Source organism: Parasteatoda tepidariorum, chromosome 1, assembly GCF_043381705.1.
Source record: "Parasteatoda tepidariorum isolate YZ-2023 chromosome 1, CAS_Ptep_4.0, whole genome shotgun sequence".
Taxonomy (NCBI): Eukaryota; Metazoa; Arthropoda; class Arachnida; order Araneae; family Theridiidae; genus Parasteatoda; species Parasteatoda tepidariorum.
In genome coordinates this window covers 86,689,199-86,702,648 of record NC_092204.1, presented here as the reverse complement: position 1 = coordinate 86,702,648, position 13,450 = coordinate 86,689,199, and the positions used below count along the sequence as shown (strand labels likewise).

The window sequence follows — 13,450 nt, the reverse complement described above, 5'->3', positions numbered from 1 at the left end:
GCAATTCTTAAATGTTGCTTATAATTTTATTTTTATCAGTCACATTTAGCTTAATATTTTTTTAAAGAATTCAATGAATTGGAATGATTCTTTTGCAGCAAAATCAAATAAAATCTTATCAGAACAAGATGCCTGATATCAAAAAATAAGACGAAAGGAAAAAAGTCATTTTAAATTTCATCTAATTTTAGTCATAATGAAAATTTTACTTCAGTTCAGAAGTACAGTAAGTCTTAGTATTATATAATTTGTCAGCGGATAATTATGAATGTATCATTTCAAATTTTCTGAGAGTTTTTGGAAAATATTTTTTTAAGGACTTCATCAAAATTTCATTATTTGAATAACTTATCCTTTTGCTTTGATTCCCTAAACCCATTCTACCTTTGATAAAAAAAATTTATAATTTGCATAAACTGAATTTTTCTGAAGATCGAACAAAAAATTGCAAATTATTTCTCCAAAGAAAAAATATTTGAAAAGAAATGGGAAAAAAAAATGCTCAACTATAGTTTTGTTTTTATAGTTACTGTTAATAATTATAATGTTTATCAAAGCATTTAATAAACATGACACAAAATAAACTAATACCCAACACAGCATTCAGAAGAGTTTATTTTACCTTTTATTCAGCATATGTTTTGTAGTTCATAAGAGTATACTAACTCCTTTTATTTACAATGTCTCAAAAGGCATTTATATGTACCAACAACATAAAACGTGTTGGTTAAGTATTAGCGTAGTGAGACAAACAATGGAGTCAGTTATACAGTATGAACTTTTTTTTTTCTTAAAATATAACAAAAACACACACACACAGATAAATTAATAAAAAAAAATTTATGACAATATTTGTTTTGCATCAAAGTCCACTTAAAAACAAAACATTTAATTGTTGTTTTTAAGATATTAAATAAAGTACAGTTTGCTTTATAATAATGTGAGGTGTTAAAGACACATTACTAAAAGATAGAAGCTAAACTTAAACCCATTTATTAACTGATAATTTTACACAGTGGTGTATTTAGAATTTTTCTTTAAAGCCTTTCTTAACTTAAAAATAAATTTTAGCATTTAGTGCAGTATTTTGAACAAAAATGTTGCATTATTCAATTTATAATTTCCTATAATATAGTATAAAAACAAAAAAAGTGGGATAGATTCATGATTTCAATATTTTTATTTATACTAAATGTAAAATAAAAAGTAACTATGTATGAAGAAAAAAATATTTTTGATTTAGTTATTATATAATGGAAAAGGTAAACAAAAACTTTATTTTTCTTGAAATATTTTTTTATGCCCAAAATAGGCACCTACCTGTCTCAAAAAAGAAAAAGATTCACACTGACTTTTAAAACAAACTCGCAACATATGAATAAGAAGAAAAGCAAAAATATTCAAGTAATGAACTTTTAAACACCCTCTATTTTTATGAGCATTCTGTATATTGCTAATCAAGCAAATGTAGGTAATGCAAAACAAAATACAGTACAGAACCCGTTATCCGGAAATCAGAAAACCAAAACACCCGAACGAAATTCGATAAATTTTCCCACCATTAATAAAATTTTTTTTTTTTTTCCTCATAAGATTTTAGGATTTTTCTTTCTTTTTTTAAAGATGTTTACCTTACCATCATTTTGGAAATAATTATTAGTGTATTACTTCATCGTTTTTTCTTCTTTTTAAGATTATTTCCAAATATATATATTTTTTTAGTTGGGTTTAACAATAAAAAAACGGCTTTTTGTAGCGATTCAGAAAACCGGAAAAATCAGTTATCCGGAATAGCGATGGTCCCGATCGTTCCGGATAATCGGTTCCCTACTGTATATGCACATTGCAATGTGGAACCCAATTTTTGTTACATTCATTTAACACAGTTATTGCGTAACATGTTCATTTACAACAACAAATAAGCTACATTATATAAGTAGACTAAATTTATAAAGAAATTAATTTGTTAAACAAAGTCAATAGATTGATTGAAGTGGGAGAGTATGCTAAATGACATTTAAGTGATTCTTGGTGTTTTTATACCTTTATTAAATCAGATTTTCTCAAATTTACTAAAATGTCTCATAAGCATGTTCTCTAAATTTTTCAATTTAATTTTAAAAAAATTATAAACTATTGTCAATTAATATCAATCTTAATAAACTAAATGAACATTCAAGAATAATAGTTTTATGAACAGTTAATTCATAAAATATATAGAGATGTGCTACTGTTAATGTGATTAAAATGGCTAACATACTCAATAACTGGTTAAACAAGCTAACCAAAAGACTTGGCTATTATGTTTAGTTAAATGACCATAAATTTATCACTTTAGTTTGTTATTTTGCATAATACCAAACATAATATTAACCTATTATTTGTCATTACTGAATGGCTATTTTTAAGAAAAAAGATGATATATTAAGTAAAATTAATTTGCCAAACTAATTGCTTATGAATTTGAATACATATTTGGCAATTATTAACAATTTTATAAAACCATAAAAAATTTAACAAACGAACTAATTTGTTTATTAAAATGTAAAATAAATAATAATACATAATAGCCAAATACATCTCATTAATAGTAACATGAATCCCATTAAAAAAAATTTAAAAGCAATAGTGGAGCTTTGAAAATGTACATCTTTACAATAAAATTTTTTAATCTTAAAATCTTCAAGTAAAATTCCTTTTTACAAGGTTTGGTAAAATTTACAACAGAAACCTCATTCAATTGTATACACACATTTTAAATAAGCAGTTTAATTAGATATGGTGTGCCTTTTATCTTTTTACTTAATTGCATAGTCATTACTTTTAAAAATATTTTCCAAAATAATTACAGTTTATCTTTCAAAATGAAAAGATTTTATTCAGAACAATTTTATTTCCTCCTTCTAAATAAAACAATGGTCAAGTTCTGCAACATGAAGCAAATGGAAAGCACTCTTAATTGAAAAAGGTTAAAACCGTTGCAGCACTTAAATTTAATCAGTTTTTATCTTAGACTGGAGAATGGATATATGATATATTCCCTCTGTTTCTTTTTTCACAAAAAAGTGTTGAATAAAATTTTTAATAACTAACTTGCAGTGGAAAACATTTTCAAGCTGTGCTTTTTTTTTATTGAAATAAAAATTTATAAAAAAGTATCTACATCTATTGGGAAATTGAGAATCTGAAAGGGGTAATTTAGGCAGAGAGGTCAAACCAAATCCAGTAAGAAAGTTTCCTAATATAATGAATTGAAAATTATTAGTTAACATTATAATCTATTCTATCATACTTTTGTTTTCTTACCCAATTATTTGAAATATTGATAAATTACTTATTATTAAATAAAGAACTATGTCATGTAAAAACTATGATCTGGATTTTTCGAAAAGTCAGAAGTCAAATGTTTTAAAAGTTTAACCCACTGGCGGTTTAACAAATGGGTAAAATTGAGAGAATGTTTCTCCCCAATACACTATCCCTATCTAATAACGTGGAAAAACCGGTTATGCTATGCGGAGAAGACTGCAGGTTAAAATACGACATTTACATGGAGAACCGTCAGTGGGTTAATCAATTCCCACTGCTCTAAGCTCTATGTTAAGCATGTGACTGAAGCTCTAGGTTAAGCATATGTCACTGACTCCATGTCACAGAACTCGCCTAATTAGTGTTATCAAGTCAAAGTTTTACATTTCGTTTAGTTTATCACGTAGGTAAAAATGCCTATTTCGCATTCTTCCTGATAATTTAAGTATCAGACATATAAGTTAACTCCTTATAATATTGGAAGAATTATTAACTATTCACTAAAAGAAAAAAGATACTTTAAAGTGTATGTGATAACATGTGCAATTGTTTCTGAAAATTGTTCTGAAAATCTTTCCAGTTGAAAGAATACATAAAGATGTAGTTTTAATATATATTGTTTTATAAGCATAAGTGGCAACGCAATGAATAAAAAATAAAGAAATGGTTCAAAACTCATATTATTTGAAACCGATAAAAGTTAAATATGTAGAATAGAAAAGTAATTTAAAAGGGAAGCTCCCACATTGCAACAGTCTGATATATAGAATTTATTCTTATATACATAATTTTATAGGAATTCACTGGGATATTGAACTCTGAAATAAAGTGTAATCCAGTATTGTACAGATCTCTGTCAGTACTAGACCACAAATGAGTATTATTTACAAGCATATTTCGAATGAGTTATACAAAAATATTTTATCTTTGTATAACAGAAACAAAGAGTGATTGAGCTCGTTTTAGGCAAACGGAGAAATAGTATTTTCAACCGTTTTCATATACTTCTCACTGAGAGTAAATGCACACAGTTTTTGGTTACAAACCACACGCCCACTAAGATATCTCAACTCGATGTAAAATAATGTGTTAAATTAAACTGATATACAAGTTAATTTCAACCCATTGGTGTTAGTATATGAAGGTATATACTGTAAGTGGTTAAATTCAGCACCGTGTTTTATGTTACAAGATTAACAATTGATATCAAATATATTTTCTTGAAAAAAAAAAATGCAAGGGTAAATATAACATTATGCAAATTTACTAAAATACAAATAAAGTGAAGTATGGAATATACTATTAAAACTATTAATTAGTTTCACAACCTGAATGTGTTGTAACTAACCTTGTAGGAATATTTTTAATTGAATAGCAATAATTTCTTCATGTAATCTGTAAACATTTTTAAATTCAAATATACTGTTATTACAGACTGCATTAGCCTTAAGATCCAAGGTTAAACAAAAAAAATTTCACTGCTTTTGTTACAGTCTTGGTGATTCTAACTGCAGTGAGTTTTCATTGTCATATAGAAATAAACAAATTTTCAAGTTATTACTTTAAGATGTAAGGCTAATGTCAATTTTAAATTTAAAAAAATGTTTATCTATTTAAAAATAAATATTAAGAAATTTGTAATTATTTTTTACTTTAATATTTCACAAAATGATCCAAATTATTTGACTTTTTTAAATAAAACCATAACCAAATTATAAATTAGTAGAAATTACCATAAAAAACTGAAACTCTGCATAATAAATGCAGTTTTTTTAAGGTAATTTCTACAGTAGGTTTCACAACAAGGTTAGCATACAAAATTTTATTGAAAATTATAACTCGAAAATTAATGGATTCAAAAGATCTTAAAACAATCTTTTAGAAATATATTTCTTGATTTTATTTCTACTTGGTTAGTAAAGAAGCGAAACCTTTGCTCTATTATATTGCATTTTTCAAGCAGGTAATATTTATTAAATCATCAATTTTGCGAACTAGCTAAAAAAAATGAAGATCAAAGATAGAAAGTTTTAGAAAAATGAACTAAAAACTAATTTTTATTATTATTTTTTTTTTAATTTTTGCATTAAAAAACTCAGATTTGGTCAGTAAGCTTAAGGTAGAATTGAAAAATTTAAATAAAAATAATAAGTGTTCAAAATTTTAACATATTTAATGTAATTTAGAACTAAGTACATAAAATTCAATTCTTTTAACAAAAATTCATATCAATTTTTTCTCATTGAATCAGAAATAAATTGTATCTTAGTGACAAGAATCTTCACCAATTCTAATTACTCAAGCATAAAACAAATATTACTTTAAAGTTGTTAAATTTTGCAAAATGTCCACTGGGTTATTACAAGCTCATTTTAACTTTTAAGAGAATTTTTTTTCTAATTTTTCGGGGAAAATAAAAATCACTAAAACCATTTTTGATTTGTCAAAGTATCTAACACCTGGATTTGTTTTTTTCTGTATATTCCAAACAATATAAATGACTTAGGGTAAAGAGCTGTCACTTTTTTTTGGCAGGGATAACCGAGCTTTAAATTCCAATTATTACATACTATTTTAATAGTACAATACTACTGATCCTTCCTCACATAAAAAAGAAAGCACAGAACATAGGATTCGGTCTTTTTGAACTGGATAAATAGAGGTTACTTTATATACACAAATAAGTTTCAGTTCTACTGAAAATTCCTTCTGTGAAGGCAAGTTTGTCTTCAAAAAAAGGTTAAAAAACAAAAGGTTTTAAAGTTATACATTAAAAGCCAAACATCTGCTATAAAGATTTGGTATTGAACACTAATGATAAAATGAAATGGGCCAAATGTACTTTGATATATATTCTCAATGAACATGACTTAATACTCATCAATATCACATATGCCCATTTATATTTTTGTGCAGAAGATTGAGAACAAAATCCAAATTTCAGCTACTTTGACAGATATAAAATTTTAAGCAAAATTTAAAATATAACAAAAATTCAAAAAATTACAATATAAATTTACCTCATAATCTAATCTAGATAAATTACATAAAATTTATAAATAATTTTATTAATTTAGACAAAAAAATTTTTTTTAAAGACATTACTTAAACTTCTTAATAATTACTTAAACTTGGTGTAAAATTGAAGTCATTGAAACCTTAATGGATAGCTGGTACTTAAATAAGTTAAAATAAACAAATGTTCAAAAAACACAAGTATGATTCAATATAAAGTATAATTCAATATTACATAATATTAGTCAGTTAAATGTTTTTTTTTTACTTGGAAATAGATTTAATATAAAATTTATGTTAAACATCTGATATCTATAGAATATTTATGCAAATTAAAATGTAAGTTAAAGTTTGCTTTGAATTATCTTGGATTTAAAACAGTCATTACTTATAATTCCAATAAATTCATAAGGAATAAGTATCGTCGACTAGAAAAATATTACGAGCATGTTAAACATGAAAGAAATTAAGTTAAGATAGAATCATTTCACAAATGATATGCATTAAACAGAAGAAATAGTTAAAATGGGATAAATAGTTTAAGTCATAGTGAGATCAGAATAAAATATTTTTCCCCTTTATAAGAAGTATGATATGCATAAAATAACAGACAAAATAAATCAATAACTTAAAATAGCATATTTTCTATACAACTATAGTTAAAATTACATAACATGAATAAAGAATAAAAGTTCTCATACATTTAATGTACAATATTTCAAGAGCAAATATATATATTACAAATGTACCGGTGACCTTTTTTCATAATTTCTCTCATTGGCATGGTATGTTTTGCCTATATCACAGAGTACAATATTTATAACACAATACCAATGGGTAGAAACTAGTGAAAATAAAATAAATATATCAGTCTTTCAAAATACAGTAGAACCCAACCATCCGACACTTGATCGTATAGCACTTCAGTTATCTAACACATGTTAAATGCATTTTGACAAACATTTTATTAAAATTAAAAATGACGCAACCCAACTACTATAAAAACAAATCCAAAATTCAGCTTTAGAAAAACAACTATTAAAAAATAATTGCATTGACCATTTTTTTCTAACATTGTATCATTATAATAGAAATAAAAAAAATTGTTAAGTCAACTTCTAGATTTACAGTGATTTCATTGCACTAGCTGCGAAATAAAAATAAAAAACTAATTTCTCATACACAAATTTGACTATTTTTTTTAGTGACATAGAACAAAGGTTGGATTTTTTTTTTTGGCATAAAAAAGTTAAATATTCAATTAAGATATCAAATTCTGCAAAATTTTAAGAAAATAAATCTTTTAAAGCATAATTCTGATATAACAATAAAACAAACTAGGAAATTAACACTAAAGCAGTAGGTAAATTAATATTCTTTGATTTAATACAAACTTTAAATCGAAAAAGAAAAAGCTTAAAATAAAAAATTAAGTTATAGAATAATATTTTGAAAAAGTTAGTTGCCAAGAGAATTTTCTAGTCATTTGGGCGAACTTGCACCTGGGATTTATAAGTCCCTGATTATAATCACTACTTACTTTGAGTGATTTTACCTATAGTTTAAAGTTTACACGTAAAAAAAATTGACTTACGAAAGTTCTTTGATTATCTGTTGATTTCCTACATATTCCAAAGAATATCGGATAATCGGGATTCTACTGTAATCAAACTTTTCCACAGATGAGTTTTTAAAAATTTTATGTTGTAATCAAGTGGACTGAATACAATAAATAAGTCTTTTAAAAAAAACAATCGGATAATTTTTAGAATGAAATAAAAACATAGGCTTACAATTTCATCTACTTTAAAACCCTGCCCAGCAGAGGAGAAAAGTAAGATGTAAGTAAACATGCCACAACTGAGATTTAAGAACAAACAAAGCAAATGACGATATTATTAAAACAAGATGATCAATGTAACTAAGATTCATATATATCTATAATTCTCTCAGAAAGTTATGTACAATGAGTAATCACAATCAAATTGTGGCCATACATATATACAGCTGAATGAAAAGGCAAAAAAACATTTTATCACCATTCTGATTGCTAATAATTACAAAATAATACAAATATTTTAACTTACACAAGGCAGAGTGTATCAATATTTCTTTATATATATTTTTTAACCTTTTATCTGCCCCTGTCATACACTTCAATTCTCAAGTGGCATGCTGTACAATCGATATTTGTACAAACTATATATTGAAACAATAAAATCCCTGACACTTATGCTACAGTTCATCAACCAGGGAGACTCAATGGCAATATTTTTCGATGCTAAGATTTAAATTTAATATGTTCAAGCAACAAGATTCTGTTTATGACATAAAAAAATTATGCAATTTTTATGCTCCTCCCAAAAGAGAATTTTTTTTTAAAAAAAAAAACTAATAAATAAAATACATAAATTTTGTATTCAAAATCCATAGTTTAAAAGAAAATACAATAAAATTCATAAATAATTTAAACTTTTCCCTAGAATTTTGTACAAAATAGCAGGGCTGGTTTAGTTTTACACTGCTGAATCTTCAAGACTGGTTTTGGGGTTAAATTTTTGAAAATTTGGACCAGAAGTCCCCAATGTTTTTTAATCTAAGAGTAGGATATAGAATAAAAGTATAATGGTCAGACAAGGCACCATTTTTTAAGGTAAACTTATAGCCAGAATTAACACTTTTAAACAAAATTTTATTTTATTTATTGAAGATAGAAATTTTGTTGTCGTGTTAAAAGCAGTTGCACGTTAAAATGTTGCATTGGGCACGTTAAAATGAGCACAGAAAGTGCAATAGCACCCACTGTGACTTTCTTAAAAGCAAAAGAAGTTATACCTAAAATAATTATTTTTTCAAGAAGCAGCAATTTTTCTTTTTATAAATAATGCAAAACACCGGATGTGTATGTAATCTGAATTAAATTATTATGTAAATATAAAGTATTTATATAAATAGTAAATATATTTAGAATAATTGTATATACAATAAAAATAAATTTGAAACAATAAATACTTGTTGCTTGTACATAAAAAACCTATGCACCTTGGGAAAGAGAACTAAATGGATGTTCATCTACTATAGTCTTCAACTCGAGTATGCATTTTTTAAACAGTTCATAGTTAAAACAACAAAAACAAATTAGACAGCCTGGCAGTTGTGATTTGTTGTGACTGGCAATGAGGACACAAAAGGCAGTTGAAAGACCAGTATGTTGACAACAATCGCGCTGTCAGGCAATCTTTAGGCTAGAGTGTTAAACACTCAGAGAAAGCAGTCACTGACACACTCATCAACATGAATGGAGAAAACACAAAATGAGCTAACTTCATATCACCCAACAGATTTGGTCACTCCTCCGTATCAAATTCAGAACTTTGGCCCCTTATCTTATTCATAAGCTACAAATGTTTATGGATAGACAAGACTTATCATAAGCAATAAAGGGTGTTCATCAAAGCTTTTTTTGCCAAAGAAAATTTGGAAAGAAAAAAAAAATAGTTTGAAGGCTACAAACAAGAAAAGAATCTGGAGACACAAATAACTTATTTCTTTTAAAAAAAATAAACTTCTTTAAAAAAAATTCATTCATTATTTTTTATGTTGATGAAAATCATAACAATTAATGTAACTTTTTTTGTATATTTCATAAAGTCTAAAAAATAACATTGAAAATATAAAAAAATTACAAAGCCCTTTCTTATTCCAAAAACTGATGCTTTTCTTCATCAGGATATTTTGCACCATAAATTTTATCCATAATGATGGATAAAATTTAAACTTATAGTCATGATTAATGGTTTCTAACTTAGAACAGTTAAAATAAGATTTATACTAAAAAGAACTTATTCATATGATTACAAAGCCTTCAAAGAACAACCTACATGAGTAAATTATGTTTGCTAATAGTTTTAAATGATTTTTATTATTTACCAATTGCACAAATTTTAATATTTTTGAATAACAGCAAATTTGCAAACAAAGGAACTAATAAAATTAAAAACCAAAATATTGTAGTTAAAAATGCTTAATAATTTGGTTGTTTGAAATTATTTAAAACTAACAACAGCCAAAGTATGGTGGTCTTTTAATGTCAATAACAATATTAAAAAAATACTAATTACATTAATTAATAATTATAATTCACAAAATATGCAGGAAATGAATAAGTTGGAAAAATTATAACAATTAATTGAGATTCGACATCTTTGCATATTGTGAATTCCTAAGTGTAGCGTTGCAAAATTTGTCAACAATGTGACCAATGTTGTACTTACCGATTTCACTTTAGCTTAAACAATAATTTCTTTATAAGGGAAAATAATAAGATACTATTGAAAAATATCGATAAAAATAAAAATGAATATTTTAAAAAAATACTCAAATAAAAGTAAATTTTAGGCAATGCATTTTAAACAGAAAATACAATTCTTAAACATTGGTTGTCACATAAGAAAAATATTATTGGAGAACTAAAGCTATTTTGAAATAAAGGTAATCAAAAGAAAAATCCTAAAATTATTATGCTTCAAAACAAGACCATTGGTTCTACTAATGAAAATAAATATAGCTGCAATTAAGATCCAAATTACCATCTCGGAAAAAGTCTGGATATTTAAATAGAGATTTTACTTTGTATTTCAAAGAAGTTCAATAATCTAAATGAGAGAGCACAATGACCTTCAAAGAACAAAAATTATAAAAGAAAAAGAATGATTTCATTTATTTAAAAAAAAAAATGTACAAGACCTGCTGAAGCTCAATATTTAATGACTCTATAAACCTGTCTTGATTAATATGGCAAACCAAAAGACTTAACTTGCATTTATAATATAATTGGGCATTGTATCTAGTTCGACTATAAGTTATAGCGAAAGATAATTTAAATTGCTTTATATAAATAATTTTTAAATGCATGCGTCATATTAAAAATTTAATTAAGAGCATTATTTATTATTAAAAAAAACTAAACAATGTGGAAAGCAAGACCAAATTGTGGGCAGGCTGCTATTTTAGGGTAAGAGCAAAACAAAAAAAATTATATGTTATTTATGTTTAGTTGCTCAAAATATCTACTATAAAAAAAGGTAATAATACATTTGTAGATGAATAAAGCACAGATTTAATGACCTAATCTGCCAAAATTTAGGTTTTAGAGAGTACAAAAAACCATTCAAATATGATATATATATCTATATATATATTTATTCAAATAAAATTTATGAACATAATTTAAAAAATATTGTAGTCTCTAAATAGCAAAGCATGGCAGTCGTGTGATTTATAATAAAAATGAGTTTAATAATTTAAATAATAAAACTGCCAGGCTACTTTCATATTGGAGTGTTGAACATTCTGAGAGAGCTTGTCCAGTTACCAAACAGCATCTGTGAAGTTCAATGAAAGAAACACAAGATGAGCAAATTTAATCACCCATTAGTTCAAGTCGCGGTCTTCGAGATAACGGTATTCGAAGGTGAATCCTTCCTTTTTTCTTTGGCTCCACTTCTCATAGTCAAAATAAATATAAGTTCCCTGGAGGTAGAAAAACAAATGATAACAAAATCTTAAAAGAATTAAAAAAAACAATACAAATATTTTTGAATTCATGAAATAATAAAATTGCAATTTAATTAATAGTGATTTTTTATATAAAAAAAAAATTTCTAGAATTATACTAGTTCCTAAAAAAGTATCATGGTAAATAGTAGACCACAAAATTTTGCAGTCTTAAAGTGGTATAAATTATTGAATTTGTTAAATGAAGAAAAAAGTTGATGCAAATCATCTTTTTTTGGCCAAAAAAATAAAACTTCTTATATTATTCTACTTTGAACAAATATATTCATGTCTATGTTTTTTAATTTTTTTTCAGTATTTTAAGTAATTATTTTTGAATTACAAAAATATATATAACATAAAGTAATTTTTAAAAAATTTTTTTTACCTGTTCAAACTCATCGGTGATTGTTTTAGGTTCCTCATGCCTCTGGAACCACATCATATACTTTGTATGAAACCTCCAAGATTGCTTTTTTAATGATTTAGCAGCTAAATATTGTGCTTTTGTTCCCTGAAACAAAATTGAAACATTAAAAAAAGTGAAATTTTGTTTTATATATTTTTGTTACTTTTTTTAAAAAATCAAAAGTGCTTTGCTCAGTGAATTGAACACTGCCCTAAGAATATCAAGTAATCAAGAAAATAGACATTTTTCATGCCATGTGTCAAAGAAACTATTTTTTTTTTCTGGAAAGATGGGCATTACAATGATGTGGCAGCAAAAGGTAACACTATCCATAATTTAAAATGGGCATTAAAATTATGTGCAAAATTATTTTTACAGCATAAAAAAATTAAGACCTAATATTTTTAAAGCAATCATGGATAAGTGTTGAGACCCCTAATGGCGATGGAACCTAAACAATTTCAACTAGAGCAAAATTAATAAAAATCCAAATAATTTTTCTAATAAATAAAAAATGGAAAAGTTTTTTTCTTAACATAACAACTAACCAGAACAGTCCTAAATCTACATTTTTTAATCACTAAAATAACTTTGTTGACACTGGATTTCATCTTAGGATATTTGAAGGAACATTTGAAAGAAGAAGTCTACAAAATATAAAACTATCTCTTATGAATCTAATAAAAAATGTTCCAGTGTTAATTGTTATGCTTGTAATTAAACTTAGCAACAAAAATGTCTGATGAAAATAGGAATTGTTCAAAAGCAAACATGTCATGGCAAATGCTGCTGTTTTATAATGTATAGAACTTTTATTTTCATTAAGTTCATTATGCATTAATACTTTGGTGAGTTTATTCTTGAATTGTGGGACCTGAGAGATCCCATAAAATACAACTTAAGTTGTCGACAAGGAAAATTTCATTCCTTTAACGATGCTTTCATTTATCTTGTTTATTTAAGAACCAGGAATCTAGTCTACAGTACAGAGTAGTCGGTAAAAATTAAGCGTAGACAAAAAGAAATGTTTCAAATTTGAATACTAAAGCAATGCTGTATAAACAAATGACTTCTGTCACTTCAGAGGTACCAACAATGTTGGACTATCCATCTCTCAACAGGCTATGAAGATGGAATAGTAAAGAGCAGTAATTTTGTAAA

General features: G+C 25.7%; 1 protein-coding gene across 6 annotated transcripts in view; it reads right to left on the bottom strand.

The window, feature by feature from the left end:
- Nucleotides 1–597: 597 nt before the first annotated feature.
- Nucleotides 598–13,450, bottom strand: part of LOC107436329 (CCR4-NOT transcription complex subunit 3) — a 37,413-nt gene continuing 24,560 nt past the window's right edge. For all 6 annotated transcript variants that reach the window (XM_016047999.4, XM_043050024.2, XM_043050025.2 and 3 more), the window contains 2 exons: nt 12,269–12,394; nt 598–11,856 (listed from right to left, as the gene is read on the bottom strand). In XM_016047999.4, the coding sequence (XP_015903485.1) occupies nt 11,758–11,856; nt 12,269–12,394 (225 nt within the window). In that variant the 3' untranslated portion in view covers nt 598–11,757. The remainder of the gene's footprint in view (nt 11,857–12,268; nt 12,395–13,450) is intronic.